This window comes from Amphiprion ocellaris, chromosome 8, assembly GCF_022539595.1.
Source record: "Amphiprion ocellaris isolate individual 3 ecotype Okinawa chromosome 8, ASM2253959v1, whole genome shotgun sequence".
In the NCBI taxonomy this organism is placed as follows: Eukaryota; Metazoa; Chordata; class Actinopteri; family Pomacentridae; genus Amphiprion; species Amphiprion ocellaris.
This window is the reverse complement of record NC_072773.1, coordinates 36,534,086-36,550,650: the sequence shown is the minus strand read 5'-3', so window position 1 is coordinate 36,550,650 and position 16,565 is coordinate 36,534,086. Positions and strand designations below refer to the sequence as shown.

Here is a 16,565-nt window from a genome sequence, read left to right as displayed (position 1 = left end):
AACTTTATATGATTTATGGCGATATAACTTTGCTCTACTTCCAGCCATGACGGTGGTGTTTCCATAGAGGTGCAGGACTTTATGTTGCAGTGAAACATGAACCCACAGTGGGTAAAAAAGGATAAAACAGCCAAAAACAGCACGAGGTTCAGACTTTCACTGTCATGGAGAGTCTGGACTCGTCTACAAAACAGAGAATCCATTCAGATCTGGTAAAATTTATTAAAACAAATTTGAGTAAAACTAAAATTGTGGACAAATGGGGAGGAGTTATCCATCTACATGTGGTCATGTGATTTAACCTGTAGCTGGCAGGAAGTATTGATCTGACACTGGACGTCCTTTTCACTCAGACTACCTTCTGATTTTTTTAAATTACAAGATCTCACAGTTCATCTTCACTTGTACTGTCCCATACAGCTGTGATCTTTGACTGTATGTTTTGGTTTCTTCTGTGGTGTTTTCCAGAGTTTCCACAGCGCTGGGCTACAGAGCAGGAAGATATAACGGAGACATACTGGAGTCGTATCCTCTCAACATCGACAACGGTCAGTTCATTTCTATGTCCTGTATGCAGAGGTGCATCAGTGTCACGTCTATTTTCAGAATGAGATCCATCATAGCTGTGTTTTAACATAGGAGATAGTTAGTGTGGGCTTTTATATTGATGCAAAATGTCTAAAATATTCTTAATTTGTCAAATGTATTTAGTTTTCTATATGTTTTAGTAAATCTTTAACAGTATCAGTAAAACTAAACTCTTGTTGTGTCTAACAGGTAACAGCATCAGTGAAACCAGAGACATCAATGATAACAGGTGAGGACGTCAGTCACAGGTAAAAGTAAACAGTTGGAACTCATTTAACTTTCAACTTGATTAGAATAAATCTGCATTAACCCCTTGACGCCGATCGTTGCAAATTTGCATCGTTCCTCTTTCATTCAGACTGCAGATAGCGTATCCATTCCCCCAATGCTGGTTTTTACATCTTCAATACGAACCTCAGAACCTTTTGCAAGTACTGGTTTCTGGTTGGACCAGTCCGAGTAGGACTTAATAATTACTCCACCAAGGAACAGCGGAGTTATGTGATGATTGGCGTACGTTTGTCTGTGAATCTGTTTGTTTGTCTGTGTGAAACATTACTCAAAAACAGAAATGACACAAGGACCACCTCATTAAATTTTCGCAGTGATGCGACTTATTGTCCTGATCCACAGATTTGTTAAGGAATTCCCATTGCCAGATATAGCAGCCGGCATGGCGTCGCTGTAACCATGACACCAAGTGAACGCTGTGTCAGTTACCTGCTGACGATCACATGATTGCGATCCTACAACTCCACCGGGTCTTATCCGTCATAAATGATACAAGGAACAATTCCCGTTGCCCGCTACATATTTAGGTCACGTGATTCGGTATCCGTACATAAAGTACACATGCAGAACACACACCTGTGCTCAGGAGATATGTGATATTACCTAGAATTAGTTATATAGCCCACAGATATCGGTATCGGTTGATATCGGAATCGTAAATTGAGAGTTGGATGATATCAGCATATCGGTTATCGGCAAAAAAAGCCGATATCGGACTTTTCTAGATGTGATTTCAACAGCTGTACTTCATAGAACTGTTATTGTATGAAGTGTCCAGTGGTGAATTAAACCGATATAGTTGGTTGTATAAAGAGTGTTGTGTTTGTGTGTTTGTGTGTCTGCTTCAACAGGAGTGACGTTCACTGCGGCAGCGAGGTGGACGATTCAAACAGGCACTACATCATTCAGCAGGAGACCGCTGCAAGTTAATGCCATGGTAACGATTGAAGTACACACAGTCACACTTCATACTGCGTGTTGGTATTTGGTAACAAAGATATCAACATGATGCTGCTTCAGCTCCACTGTCTCTAAAGTTAACCTCACAAGTATGACAAACTATTTTCACAGTTGTAAGAAATAAGCAGAGCTAAATAGTGACAAAGTCTATAATTTACAACGCAAACACTGCTCGAATGGCTTTAAGAAGGATGAAAGGTTATTACCTGACACCAAGACTTAAGACATTACAGTATGAATGGAAATGAAATGACCACAAAAACACCTAAAATTACCACAAACAGACTGAAAACGGCCAAGAAGGGGCACAAAATGACCACAAAAAGACCTAAAGTGCCCACAGAACAGACTGAAAATAACCAAATAGAAACAAAATGGGCACAAAGACACACAAAACAACCACAAAACGAAACAACATGACCACAAAAATGCACAAAATGACCACAGAAAAACACAATGACCCAGTGAGACAGATAATTATCATATAAAGACACAAAATGACCACAAAAACACCTAACATTACCACAAACAGACTGAAAACAGCCACAAAACACCTAAAAAGCCCAAAAAACAGTCTGAAAATGACCAAAAAAGAACCAAAATGAGCAGGTCATGTGATCTGGAATTAACACACTTCCTGGAGAGGTGTTTTTGTAATGGGGAACTTAGCTGAAAGTGATTTAGTTTGTTATTTTCATATAAATTTTGATATATTGCCAAAAAGAAATATCTGTCATGATTATCTCAACTTACTAAAAGAACACAATCCAAACTATTTCTGAATAAACTCATTTTATTATTGTTTAGCTAATTAGAAGGTGGTTGTTATTAAATTCAGATGGTTATTTAGTTGATATTTTAGTGATACCCAGTAATTTTTTATTAATAAGTGATTGTTTCCATAATAAATAATTATGGAATTTGTAAAGACATGATCATAATGAACATAAAAACATTAGTTTTTTACTTTTAATAAAAATGTATGCAGATATATCCCTTGGACTTCAAAGTCCCTCAATTATAGACTGATTTGGACAATTTTTGAGTAATTTTGGATAATTTTTGTGTCTTTGGGATAATTTTCAAGTCATTTAGGACAAATTTCATGTCATTCTGCACTAATTTTCCATAATTATGGATCATTTTCGGTTCGAGTTACTCAGATTTACTAGAAGGTAACTCTACAAGTTTATGTTTTTATTGTAAAATATTTGGCAGTAAATGCAAATTTTCTGTCCCGTAATGTGTTTTAAGTTGTTAGAGAGTTAATTTATAAGTTCTAACTGTGTTTCTCTCCTCTGTTTTTACCGTCTCTCTGCAGAAGACGACCAAACACTGTACCTGTCCGAGGACCCTCCCCTCCCATCTGCATGCAGCCCGTCCCCCCATCCCTCCACCACCATGAAGATGAAGATCTGTAGCCCTGTAGTCTTCTGATTAGATCAAGCCCCTCCTGCTCCTGTGGTGACCACTCTTGCCCTCAGGTTTGGAGTCCCGTCCCTTCCAGTTCCATCGGTGCAGGAAGTCGATTAAACCGTTTTTTTTTTTTTAAATGACTGAGCACTAAATCAACCCTCTGGTCCCTCGCTGTCACCGGATCCTCCTGCTGTTGATTACCCCCTGTGGTGTTTGAACTGAAACTGGACGGGCCCCATTCCTGATCACTCACATGTTGTAAATACTAGCGCCGTACGCTCCGCTAGAGGTTTTCTGACCAGCAACCGTCCCCATCGCCTGCACACACCTCCTCCAGGACACCGTGTGGATGACATGCTACAGGCAGACGTGACCTTTTTCTCCGCCGTAAATAAGAGCGTAACACCAGCTTGTAACAGAAGATCTGTGTGCATGTCGCTTAGCGGGTTAGCTTTCAAACCTTTGCATGTGTCGTGATTCCAGCGCGGAGAAGGTATGCTGCCGCTGAAGTCTGATGGACTTCGACAGATGCCAGAGAGAGAAACCTGTTTCCCCTCGATCCCGATCCCGGTCTCAGCGCTTCGGATCTTCTGTTTTAGAGCAGATTTGAATCCAGGACTGGGTTGTTGTGACAGGACAAACAAGCTCAACTTTTAGTTTAATACAGGGGTGTCAAACTCATTCAGGTTCCACATTCAACCCAGTCTGATCTCCAGTTATCAGGACCAGTAAAATCACAGCATAATAACCTATAAATAACCACAACTCCTAATGGTTCCTTTGTCTTAGTGCAAAAAAGTTCAAATTAAATTAACTATCTTTTTACAAAACATCATAAACAACCTGAAATTTCTGAAGAAAAATAAGTTCAATTTCAACAACATTCAGCCTCCGTTGATCAAAACAAGGAAAGTCAGACAAAAAAAGACAATAAACAGCAAAAATAAGACAAAATATTACAAAAGATGAGACAAACAAAACGAAACAAAACAAAAAAGAGACAAAAGATCAGACGAATTAGTTACAAAGCGACAAAAACATGAGACAAATGACAAAAGTCAGACAAAAAAGACAACTGAAATGAGACAAAATATTACAAAAATGAGACACTAAACAACAAAAGGACAATCTAGTATTTTACTTTATGATCTAAACAACTTGTCATGGTCTAGAAATGATTTTAAATTTATAGTTTTACTAATTTACAATCTGCAGTTAATGTCTTCTCTGGAATTTTTACACTTTGAGGGCCGGATTGAACCCTCTGGAGAACCACTTTTGGCCCACGGGCCTCATGTTGGACACCCCTGTTTTAACAGACGAAGAGTCGTGCGAGGGAGTCCGGTCTGTACGGAGGAATCATTGTGAAGTTGCAGCTGTAAATCAACGATGCTCACATTTATTAACGTCCGTCTACTTACCAAGCCTTAACCAGAACTGAACTCTCCCAGTCAGACTAACATCCAGCATCTGTAATTACTACCTCTAGAGCTGCTCATTAGACGCCACTACTGCACTATTCTAATCCCAGAGTTTATACTGAAAGCTTCGAGAAACTGTAAGTAGATTTAAACGCTCCTATCTCTGCTGTAGCTATCTTCTCCTGCCAGTATATTCACCTCCTCTCTCTGTCGTGTTATAAGATCAGAGGAAACGGTGCTCGGGAGAGTTTCTTTAACCCTCCTGTTGTCTGCACCCAAAAAATATTGTTTCTTTGTCTGAAAAAAAAATCCAAAAATTGAGCAAAAAAATTCCCCCAATTTCTGAAAATTTGCAAAACCTTCAGGAAGTTTCCCTTAAAAGTTTTATATATAAAAAAAAATATCCCCCAAATTTGGCAAGAAAATTCTTGTAAATATTTTCAAAAAATGAGTAAAAACTTCCAAAAAAAATCCTAAAAATATCCACAGTGATTCCATATATATCAGTAAAATCTGTAATATTTTCTTTAAGAACATTCACATAAAAATCAACCCAAATCCAGTGAAAATCACTGGATTTGGGTTGATTTTTTGGTGAATGTTCTTAAGAAACATTTTTAACTTTTCTTTTTTTCCACCAAAAAATGTTCAAAGATTTTCCAAAAATGTTGAAAATGTGGACATCAGAAGTTTCACTGTGAAAATATTTTTTTCCCCACATTTTCAAACTTTAAAATGGGTCAATTTTGACCCGCAGGACGACACGAAGTTTAAGAAGAAGAGTAACAGAAGGTTTTAAACTTTACGAGTGACGTTGTCTATGTCTCATATTTTGGTTGTAAACATAATTAAAGTCATATTTAGGACTGTCAGGATGATATTTGGTGGTTTTAGAGAGTTTTTAGAGGTGAGTTTCCAGCTGAGCAGCCACCAGTTTGGGAAACTAGTCGCCAGGTCGTGTTGCTGTTCTTCTGCTACGAATCCTGACCAGCCAATCAGGATAGAGGAAAGCAGCACGACTTAGATTGGAGATGAAGGAAAAATGAACTGAATTAAAGGACGAATGAGCATTCAAGCATGTAGCAAAACAAACAACATTTACAAGCAAGAAAGAGTTCGTTTTAAATTTCATTTCATTGCCTTTTGACCTGATTGCAGTCACCTGGAACTGAACCATAGAGGATTTTACTTAATGATCAAAACGACAAAAGTCAGAAAAAAAGAGACAAAATATTACAAAAATGAGAAACAAAATGACAAAAATGAGGCAAATGACACAAAATAAAATTAGTAAAGAGACCAAAAAAAATTGACAAACAAGTTACAAGGCAGCAAAAAAAAAGGAAAAATGGAAAAAATGACAAAAGCGAGAAACAAAATGACAAAAAAAGTAGACAAACAACACAAGCCAGACAAAAAACCACAAAAGGACACAAACAATACACAAAGCAACGAATAAAGCAAAACACAAAATGACAAAAATAAGACAAAAAAACACAAGCGAGACAAAAAGGAAACACAAAATGACAAAACAATGAACAATCTAGTATTTTAGTTTCTGATCCAAACAACTTGTCATGGTCTAGAAATGATTTTAAATTTATAGTTTTACTAATTTACAATCTGCAGTTAATGTCTTCTCTGGAATTTTTCCACTTTGAGGGCCGGATTGGACCCTCTGGAGGACCGCTTTTGGCCCGCGGGCCTCATGTTGGACACCCCTGATGTAAAGAACCATCTCTTCCTGTCGCTCTCACTGGCATTAACGGCATCTCAGGGCTTCACATTCACGCCTCCATCGTCTTCCTCCTCTAACGTGGTGATTTTTCCCATCAGGTCAGTGTCTCCTTTTCAAGGCTCAGCAGAGGAATAGAAAATACAGAAAATACTGTACATATACAACATTTCCATCCCACCACATGGAACAACCCTGCAGACCCTCTACCTGACATCCTGTTTTAAGTGTAATAAACCTGAATATGGGGGGAGTGTGTACTATATCTGTCTGATTTCAACATATCTTAAAAAATACTTGTGCTCTATATTGTTAATCTTGTAAGTACGATAATAGCAGCGTGAGATGCAGAGAGAAAGGTGCACGCTGGCTTTGTTCAGAGACATGTTTGTTTGATTTCTTTCTGTATGCCTATACTGTAGCGTCAGACATGATTACTTCTGTATATATCCTGTAGACTCATCACTATGCTGTACTGGATGTGAACCACTGTGTTGTAGTAAAACCTTCAATAAACTTATAGAAAGGAGTTGGTCGGAGGGAATCACTCGGGGTGGGGGAGTGGAAGTGAGATAAAAGAGGAAAATGTGCCTTTTGAGACAGAGTTCAACAAGGATAAACTAGTCCTCACTGCAGGAAAACTAAATATATGGATTTGGATCAATAAGAAGCTGACTTTTAAATCTCATTTATCCAAACCAGGAAAATAATTCTGACAAAAATAAGATTCCTTTGTAGGAATAAATCATTTCTTCTGACGCCACTTTTCTCTCAGTGCCGGATTATGATTCTATTTTATAGCCCTTGTTTACTGTTTAATATTCAGAATTAAGAGATAAACTCTGGATTTTATTTATTTATGAAGCTCTAACTCATGTTTTACCCCCTTATGTTACTCCACTGATGTTTTCTGATATGATTTTTGACCAAACGTGCTCAAATGATTGGATTTCTGCTGCAGGCTGAGCTCAGAAAATCCACTTTACTCACCTTTAACCTGGAATAATCTGCAAAATATTCCAAAGCTTGATTTATTTTTATCTGTAGAAGTTTATTTCCCTTCACCCTTTATTTCAAAGTTAATTTATTTGCTTTTTAAATTTTAAATCCAATTGATATGTTTGCCTTTTATTATCTTTTGTTATCCAAGTTGCTTGCTTGTGTTCCTACACTGTAAATGAAGCTTCCATGCATCAATATATGCTGAGTTTAAATAGAAAATGAATGAATGAATGAATGAATGTGATGAAAGTGGATCCATCTAGTGGATGGAAATGGAATTATACCACTAATGTAGATGACTGTCACTCCTCTTTAAGCACAGATTTTCTGAGTTGAATCTGCTGCTCTCAGCTCAGTGGCACCAACAGATGAACTGAAGGTATTTGTTCTGCAACAAGACAGTGGTCCTTAGCACACGGTGAGGCCAGTTCAAGCCCGGATGGTGCTGTGACTCAGTCCGCCTGCTAAAGGCCAGTGATCATCAGGCAGCTTTGTCACACTAGTAGTCAAAAAATCTATTCTGGATCAAAACTTGGAGTCTTCAAAAAGTTATCAAGAAAGAGTCTTCAAGCAGTCTTCAGAGTCTGATGAAAATAATGTTTATTCAGTGCAGAGGCTGTAATACATGAGCAAAATCTCAAGAGGTCAAATCTTGAATCTTAAACTCTTATCAGCTATTTTTGTTGTTATCATTATATTTGTCCAAACAAATGTACCTTTAGTGGTACCAGGCATTAAAATGAACAAGAAGCTGAAGAAACCAAGGGTGGTCTGATCATTTTTTACATGACTGTCTGCTGAGATCTCTCTGCTGTTTCCACAACCTCTGACCTGAGGAGGAAATGAATCCTCGAACTTCGCTGCTGCAGAAGGAGCCAAAAAAATGATGAAAATGAAATTGGAAAATAGAAAAGCTGTGGAGAACAATCAGATTCAAAGTGCTGATTGTAGAGTGATGTTTACTGGAGCTCCTCATGTCTGAAACCGTCCCATTGACCTTAATAATCCCTGTACTGGTGTTTAGATCTACATTCATGACTTTCCTCTGTGTGAACGCTGATGTGCCACATTTTTCAGATTGTGTAGAAGCGATGGAAGCCCACGCTGCGGAGGAACTTCCTTTCTTATTATAAGCTGCTGCTCATCGTTCCCATGAGAAAGGAAGCTGTGATGTAAACACAAGCATGTGAAGCATCTTAGAATAAAACACCTTCAACTCATAGAGCTGCTCATCAGACTCCACTGGATCACAATATTCAGCATTTTTTGTCATTTTGTGTTTTTCTGTGGTCATGTTGTGTCTTTTTGTTGTTGTTTTGTGTGTCTTTGTGCTCATTTTGTGTCTTTTTTGGTCATTTTCAGACTGTTTTGTGGGCATTTTGTACATTTTTGGGGTCATTTTGTGCCCCTTTGTGGCCCTTTTCAGTCTGTTTGTGGTAATTTTAGGTGTTTTTGTGGTCATTTTTAATTTTTTTCTAGTTATTTTGTGTGTCTCTCGTCATTTTGTGTCTTCATATGATAATTATCTGTCTCACTGAATCATTTTGTGTTTTCTGTGATCATTTTGAGATAATTTTGTACCTTTTTGTGGCCATTTCAGTCTGTTTGTGGTAATTTTTGGTGTTTTGTGGTCATTTTGCAATTTTTTACAGTTATTTTGTGTGTCTCTCGTCATTTTGTGTCTTTATATGATAATTATCTGTCTCACTGAGTCATTTTGGGTTTTTCTGTGGTCATTTTGTGTCAATTTTTGTCATTTTGTGAATTTTTGGGGTCATATTGTGTCTTTTTGTAGTTGTTTTGTGTGTCTTTGTGCTCATTTTGTTTCTTTTTTGGTAATTTCAGACTGTTTTGTAGGCATTTTAGGTCTTTTTGTGGTCATTTTGTGAATTTTTATAGTCATTTTATGCTCCTTTATGGCCATTTTCAGTCTGTTTGTGGTAACTTTAGGTGCTTTATGATAATTTCACAGCGTTTTGTGGTTATTTTGTGTGTCTCATCATTTTGTGTCTTTATATGATAATTATGTGTCTCATTGAGTCATTTTGTGTCATTTTTTGTCATTTTGTGCATTTTTTTCGGCCATTTTGTGTTTCTTTGTCAGTTTGTGTCTCTCTGTGGTCATTTTTGGTCATTATCAGTCTGTTTGTGGTCATTTTCTCTCTTTTTATGATAATTTTGTATCTCATTGACTCATTTTGTGTTTTTCTGTGGTCATTTTTTTGTCATTTTGTGAATTTTGGGGGTCATGTTGTGTCTTTTCGTGGTTGTTTTGTGTGTCTGTAGTCATTTTGCACCCCTTTGTGGCTGTTTTCAGTCTGTTTGTGGTAATTTTAGGTGTTTTGTGGTCATTTTGCAACTTTTTGCCGTTATTTTGTGTCTCTCATCATTTTGTATCTTTTTATGATAATTTTGTGTCTCATTGAGTCATTTTGTGTTTTTCTGTGGTCATTTGTGTTTTTTTATAACACAAAACTACAAATAGTATCTGTGTCCCAGAAATCACTTCCCACTAAGTTCCCCATTACAAAAACACCTCTCCAGGAAGTGTGTTAATTCCAGATCACATGACCTGCTCCACATGATGTCATTTCCTCCTGAAGAAAAGACTGGTCAGACTCCAAGGCTTTCTGAGTTATTTAGTATAAAGTAGTCAGCATGTTTACTACAATATCCGTAGAAATAATTTTACATTTCAGTTTTACTCCATTGCATATATAATATTTAGAAGAATCTTTCTCTAAAAGCCGTGTGGTATTTGGTTATAGGCGGCCATGTTGATTGTAGGCCTGAAAACAGCAAAAATGTCCACTATGATACATGATGTCTGATGTTCCTCATGAGGTCTTCAAAGCTCCCAGCCCCTGCACAGATCAGATGACTGGTTTCACCCTCTATCTCGCTCCCTGCGCGTCCTCGGTGCGCGCCCCCGCAGCTCCCCGTGGCTCAGACGCCGGAGACTCTGCGGCACCGGGAGGACGGAGATCCACCGATCCGGACAGCAGGAGCCGACCAGGAGCTGCAGGTGGACAACCAGACGGACGGACAGACGGAGCTGGACGGAAGAAAGAGGCGAGAGTTAGAGAGGAATCATCATTTCCTGTGTTTTATTTCATTATTATTATTATTATTATTATTATAAAGTCCTCAACCAGATGCTGAGTGGTTGGAGTGAGATGTTTGGTGTTTGGAGCTGGCACGGTGGTGACTCATGGACATGATGGTGTCAGGCTCAACCAGCACTGTTTGACCTTTGGGAAACTCTCCTGCGTTTTAATTTACTGCAGAACGGGATGAATGAGTTTAATTTGTAGGGTTTTTGGGATTCTTTTTGTTCAAAAGTGCGTGTTTAGCTGGAAAAAAGGACAAATCTGCGCGTTTCACTAGAACTGTGGAGAGTTTATTTTGACACCACAAACAGGAAGGAGGGTCAGTTCATCTGTCAGGAGTGTCTAACATGCGGGCCGTGGGCCAAAAGCGGTCCTCCAGAGGGTCCAATCCGGCCCTCAAAGTGTAAAAATTCCAGAGAAGACATTAACTGCAGATTGTAAAATAGTAAAACTATAAATTTAAAATCATTTCTAGACCATGACAAGTTGTTTGGATCATAAACTACTAAATCACTCGTTGTTCTTTTGTCATTTTGTGTCTCATTTTTGTAGTATTTTCTTTGTTGTTTTTTGTCTGACTTTTGTTTCACATTTTTCTCGTTTTGTGTTTCCTATTGTCTCGCTTGTGTTTTTGTCTCGTTTTTGTCGTTTGTCTGGTTTTTTTTTGTTGCTCTGTAACTTTTTTGTCTAGTTTGTTGTTTTGTTTCGTGTCATTTATCTCATTTTTGTCATTTTGTTTCTTGCTTTTGCCACTTTGTGTCTCATTTTTGTCATATTTTGTCTGTTTTTTTTTGTTTTTTTTGTCTTGTCTGACTTTGGTCGTTTGTCTCGTTTTGCCGTTTTGTGTTTCCTTGTTGTCTCACTTGTGTATTTTCTTATTTTTGTAATTTTGTGTTTTGCTTTTTTCGTTGTTTTGTGTATCGTTTTTGTCATTTTTTCTTGCTTTTGTCATGTGTCCATTTTTTGTCTGTTTTGTTTCATACTATTTGTCTCATCTTGTAATATTTTGTCTCATTTTTGTTGTTTCTTGTCTGACTTTGTCTGACTTTTGTCGTTTGGATAAACTGAGCCTGAATGTTGTTGAAATTGAATTTATTTTTCTTCAGAAATTTCAGGTCGTTCATGATGTTTTGTGAATAGATAGTTAATTAATTATGTACATTTTTGCACTGAAACAAAGGAACTATTAGGAGTTGTGGTTATTGATAGGTTTTTATGCTGTGATTTTACTGGTTTTACTGGAGATCAGACTGGGCTGAATGTGGAACCTGGACTAAGATGAATCTGACTTTCCTGGTCTACATAGACGTCTGCAATTTTTTTGCATTTGCTGGAGTTTGTTGCTGCCTGATTAGAATTACGGCTTTTGGCCGACATGAGTTTGAACTTTGAGGAACTGTGGTGGACGAATCTGATGATTTTTGATGTTATTGTGGATGAATATTGATTCAGAGAAGTCCTAAAGAGGTTTTAGGAGTAGAAAAGTTCCCGTTGCCCTGCTGCCGGTGCTGTTTGCAGCCTGATGTTCCTCCTGCGAGCCGTGGCTTCGTGGAATCAGCTGCTCCTGTCCGTCTCGCTGCTCTTCCCGGCTCTCTGCTTCTTTGCTGTGTGGGCGAGGTTATAAATAAGAGGCTGGAGGTTTTCTGCATGTGTGTGTTGTTTGACCAGCTGCCGTTTGTTTGTCTCCTCCGGGTGCAGGTGTAGCGGCCGGCCTCTAGATGCTGTTCTCGGGTCTGTTTTTAAGCTTTTCTGTTGCCACCCGGCGTCACTCTGTTTGTGTTTTCTTCACCTGTCTCCTCTTATTTAGGGCTGTGTGTTTGAGGCTTTCTTTGGCATTTATTCCTCAAACTATTTCCAGATTTAGCCTCAGAAACTCATTCAGGAAACATGATGTGTGTTCTTTAATCCTCCTGTTGTCTTCATTTACGGGCACCAAGAAATATTGTTTCCTTGTCTGAAAAAAAATCCAAAAATTCAGCAAAAAAATTCCCCAAATTTCAGAACATTTGCAAAACTTTCAGGAAGAAAATTCCAATAATTCCTTAAAAGTTTTATTTTTAAAAAATCCCCCAAATTTGGCAAGAAAATTCTTGTAAATATTTTCAAAAAATGAGTAAAAATCTTCCCAAAAAAATCTCAAGTGATTCCGTATACATCAGTAAAACTTCTAATATTTTCTTTAAGAACATTCACAAAAAATCTACCAAAATCCAGCAAAATTCACTGGACTTTGGTTGATTTTTTGTGAATGTTCTTAAGAAACATTTTTTCCACCAAAAAATGTTCAAAGATTTCCCAAAAATGTTGAAAAAGTGGACATCAGAAGTTTCACTGTGAAAATATATATTTTTTCCACATTTTCAAACTTTAAAACGGGTCAGTTTTGACCTGCAGGACGACACGAGGGTTAATTTGTAAAAACAGGCAATATCATATAATCTGTCACTTTTTCAAGCTCAGACATCTAGAAATCTGGATTTGGGAGGAAAATCTGAGAATATTTAGAGCAGAGAGAAAGTCTAAGAGCCCATATTTTGAGGTTTTCTTGCTATTTCAGACATAAATTATACCCTTTTGTGTGTGATATGTGTGTGTCTGTGTCGTAGTTTTGCTGAGAGGATCATGGGAAAGTCGCAACAGGGCAGACCACCAGCAGTGACTGAGATTTAAACACCCATAGCTTCATATTTACAGCGTTTTACAGGACCAGATGTCTGTGCTGACTCGCATACAGCTCAGGTTTTGGTGTTCTGTCAGAAAAATGAACTAAATCTGAGATTAGAATCATAAATACTTCATCAGATCATCATTTTAGCATTTTATTCTACACGTCTAATTTTTAAAAACAGGTTTTTATCAAGAATAACAATAAATCAAAAAATATATAATACAGCAGAGCTTGCAAGTCCACCTTTCTTTGCCTCAGTGGTTGTTTCTGTTTCTGCAGGCGTCATATTTCCGTCTCACACGTCTCTGTGAGTACAATACCTTTAAAAAGAAATCCAGTCGACATCCCAGCTCATGGTGAGCGACCTGGAACAGGTCCTGGTGATTTATGAGCAGCAGGGCCGTGAGGGGTCGCCCGGCCGAAATAGACATTCTCCCTCTCACCGCCAGGTCAATTCGTCTCAGAGCCGAGTGTTGAATCAGGCAGCTTAGATCTGAGTGAGGCGGTTAAACCACTGTTGGGGTTTTTCTGAAGCTCAGCGAGTCGTAATATTAGCATGAAATACTGTAGGTCACACTGGAAATGATTACGTTCCTGTCAGCCTGTCTGCACCTTCGCTAAGTGACCCACGCATGTAAAGGTTTGTCCTCCCACACTCAGAGTTACTGTACCAAATGGAGGTGGAATTACAGGTACTTTTCTGGTTTGAACTGAAAAATCCAGAGCAGTTTGGAGCTTTGGAGGAGGTGGTCAACATCAACAATAAAAACACATCCAAAATGGCTTATAAAATAAATGTGTTCTCTAAATGTTGTTAAAACTTGTTCAGAAATAACCCAAAATATGTGTAAAATTACTAGAAATGACTCAAATTTGTCCAGAACTTTCTCAAAAAATCCTCTTCCTGTTTCCAATCTGTCCAGAATGAGTTAAACATCTAGGATGGCTTAGAAGGGTTCCAAAAATGACTATAAACAATAAAAACACGTCCAAAATTACTCAAATCAGACCTCATAAAATAAGCATGTTCTCTAAGTTTTGTCAAAATTTGTCAAAAATGACCCAAAATATGTACAAAATGACTAGAAATTACTCAAATCTGTCCAGAACTTGCTCAAAAAATCCTCCTTAACTGTTCAAACCCTGTCCAAAATGAGTTAATGGTCTAGGATGGCTGAGAAGGGTTAAAAAAATGACTAAAAATGGGTCCAGAATAACTTTAAAATGTCTTCAAACTATTAAAAATTTCTTTAAAAAGTAGGAAATATTCACAGATACAGTTTTATAAACATTGGTGGTCCTCAGCGGTGGATGTGTAGTAGGACCACAGTCATGTGGTCGTCAGCAGGCAGCTGATGTCGTGTTCCAGCAGGTGGTCACCATCACAGCTGGATGCTTCAACCTGTCAGTCCAGATAAACACACCACGGTTGTTCAATTCACCCAAAGCCCTGCATCTGAACAGCTTCCATTCGACAGATTGTGTTTTCTTAAAGTGGTAATTACTGATTGAGTTGACCTTGTGTTAAATCTGGGCTCTCGGGTAACGTTAGAAGAAGGTGGAGTCGTGACAACATTCGCCATGTTTTCTTCGCACCAATCTGTGGAACAATGTTTGAAGAGCCATAAGTTGAGAAATAACGCAGCTAGAGGCCTGAAAGTTTGCATTTGGAGCACTATGAGATGGACAACCAGGATTTTTCTTTTAGACCAGTAAAAATATGATAGAACTCTTCCGTTTGGGATTCTATTGGAGCGGTTTCACCATCATACCTACTCAACAGTTGTCTTAATATTGGACATGAATGCAAAAATATAATTTCTTCTTTCTTTTTTGGTCATTTTCAGTCCGTTTTGTGGGCATTTTATGCATTTTTGTGGTCATTTTATGCATTTTTGTGGTCATTTTGTGCATTTTTGTGCTTGTTTTGTACATTTTTGTGGCCGTTTTCAGTCTGTTTGTGGTAATTTTAGGTGTTTTGTGGTCATTTTGCAATTTTTTGGTAGTTGTTTTGTGTCTCTCATCATTTTGTGTCTTTATATGATAATAATCTTTCTCAATGAATAATTTTGTGTTTTTCTGTGGTCATGTTGTGTCTTTTTGTGGTTGTTTTGTGTTGCTTCTTTTTGGTAATTTTCGGTCCGTTTTGTGGGCATTTTCGGTCTTTTTGTGATAATTTTATGCATATTTGTGGTCATTTTTCGCTATGAGATGGACAACCATGCACAGAAAAGGAATCAAATATGAGATGGTCACGTGTCTTTCAAAACTGTGAAAAAGATGTGAGGTTTTCTCAGCCTCTGCTTTATTTTTTATTATCCAAACTGCATGTGAAGGACTTTCACATTTGATTCCAGCTTCAGTCGTTTTCGTTGCTGCTGCGTTTCTGTGACTTGTGCAGCAGAGAAACCACAGGGTTTCCAGCCAGTTTCTTCCTCCTCCACTGACCACAGATAACACATGAAGACACAGTCAGGAATGAAAACACTGTTAGGATTCTGAGTTGCAGTGTGATTCTTCTGAAAGCTTTTCCTTCTCTTATGTCACAATCACTACAGTGGCTACATTGATCAGACGTCAGACAACAACAGCAGGAATTTAGAATCTCCATGTCTCTCCATGTGTGTCCAGAGGCAAAATAATCCAGCTTAATACTGCATCTCATGGTGTTTTCTGGCAAAACAAAGAAAAGTGGTTTTGTTCACTGAATGTTGCTGCAAAAACTAAACAATGATGCAATGAAAGATGATAAATTCCAGGTTCAGGTCACATTAGAAGCTAATTTGCTCCATCAGACTTTATTGTTAGAAAAAACTGCCAGAATCTGCGTCTTTATCCTGACATTAGTTAGCAGGATGTATTTACTGAATCATGTAGGATTCTTTTAAACATCAGATTTTATGAAATAATGTTTTTATGCAAATTAATTAAAGGCTGCATAAATATGTGGACATGTAACCACTTTTTAGTCAAATCAGTGGATCCAGACTATAAGCTGCATCACTGCCAAAATCTAATCACTTGGTCCTTGAGTCATTTCTGACCTTCCCTGAAAATTTCATCCAAATCTCGGTTGTCCGTTTTTGAGTAATGTTGCTAACAGACGGAAGGATTCACGTACGCAGATCGTCACATGACTCGCAAGAAGGTTTAGTCTCTAAAAAGAGGATCAACAAATTTCAGAGTTGATCCATTTGATGCACACTCCTGGATTCAGTCCCGTCTCATCCACCCAAACCGTCCATGACACAGTTTTCAGAAGCACCGAAGCAGCCTGTCTGTTGTTAAACTCTCATTTATACTGTCTTCCTGTGCAGCCCGGCTCTGACCCTGACCAGCTCGGTGGAGAAAATGCTTCTCCAGTTATGTTAACT

At 38.1% G+C, this 16,565-nt stretch overlaps 2 protein-coding genes across 5 annotated transcripts in view; both read left to right on the top strand.

Moving 5' to 3' along the window:
* The window catches only part of kif5aa (kinesin family member 5A, a), a 33,776-nt gene extending 26,836 nt beyond the window's left edge, over positions 1-6,940 (top strand). Inside the window, exons 26-29 of the mRNA XM_023294753.3 lie at positions 469-548; positions 778-817; positions 1,731-1,816; positions 3,161-6,940. Coding sequence (XP_023150521.1) covers positions 469-548; positions 778-817; positions 1,731-1,809 — 199 coding nt within the window. The 3' untranslated portion in view covers positions 1,810-1,816; positions 3,161-6,940. The remainder of the gene's footprint in view (positions 1-468; positions 549-777; positions 818-1,730; positions 1,817-3,160) is intronic.
* Positions 6,941-10,156: 3,216 nt separating this feature from the next.
* LOC111585305 (uncharacterized) overlaps positions 10,157-16,565 on the top strand; it is a 50,007-nt gene continuing 43,598 nt past the window's right edge. Inside the window, exon 1 of one of the 4 annotated variants that reach the window (XM_035941248.2) lies at positions 10,157-10,485. In XM_035941248.2, coding sequence (XP_035797141.1) covers positions 10,234-10,485 — 252 coding nt within the window. In that variant the 5' untranslated portion in view covers positions 10,157-10,233. The remainder of the gene's footprint in view (positions 10,486-16,565) is intronic. The other 3 variants (XM_055012702.1, XM_055012701.1, XM_055012700.1) reach the window with 3 other exon arrangements.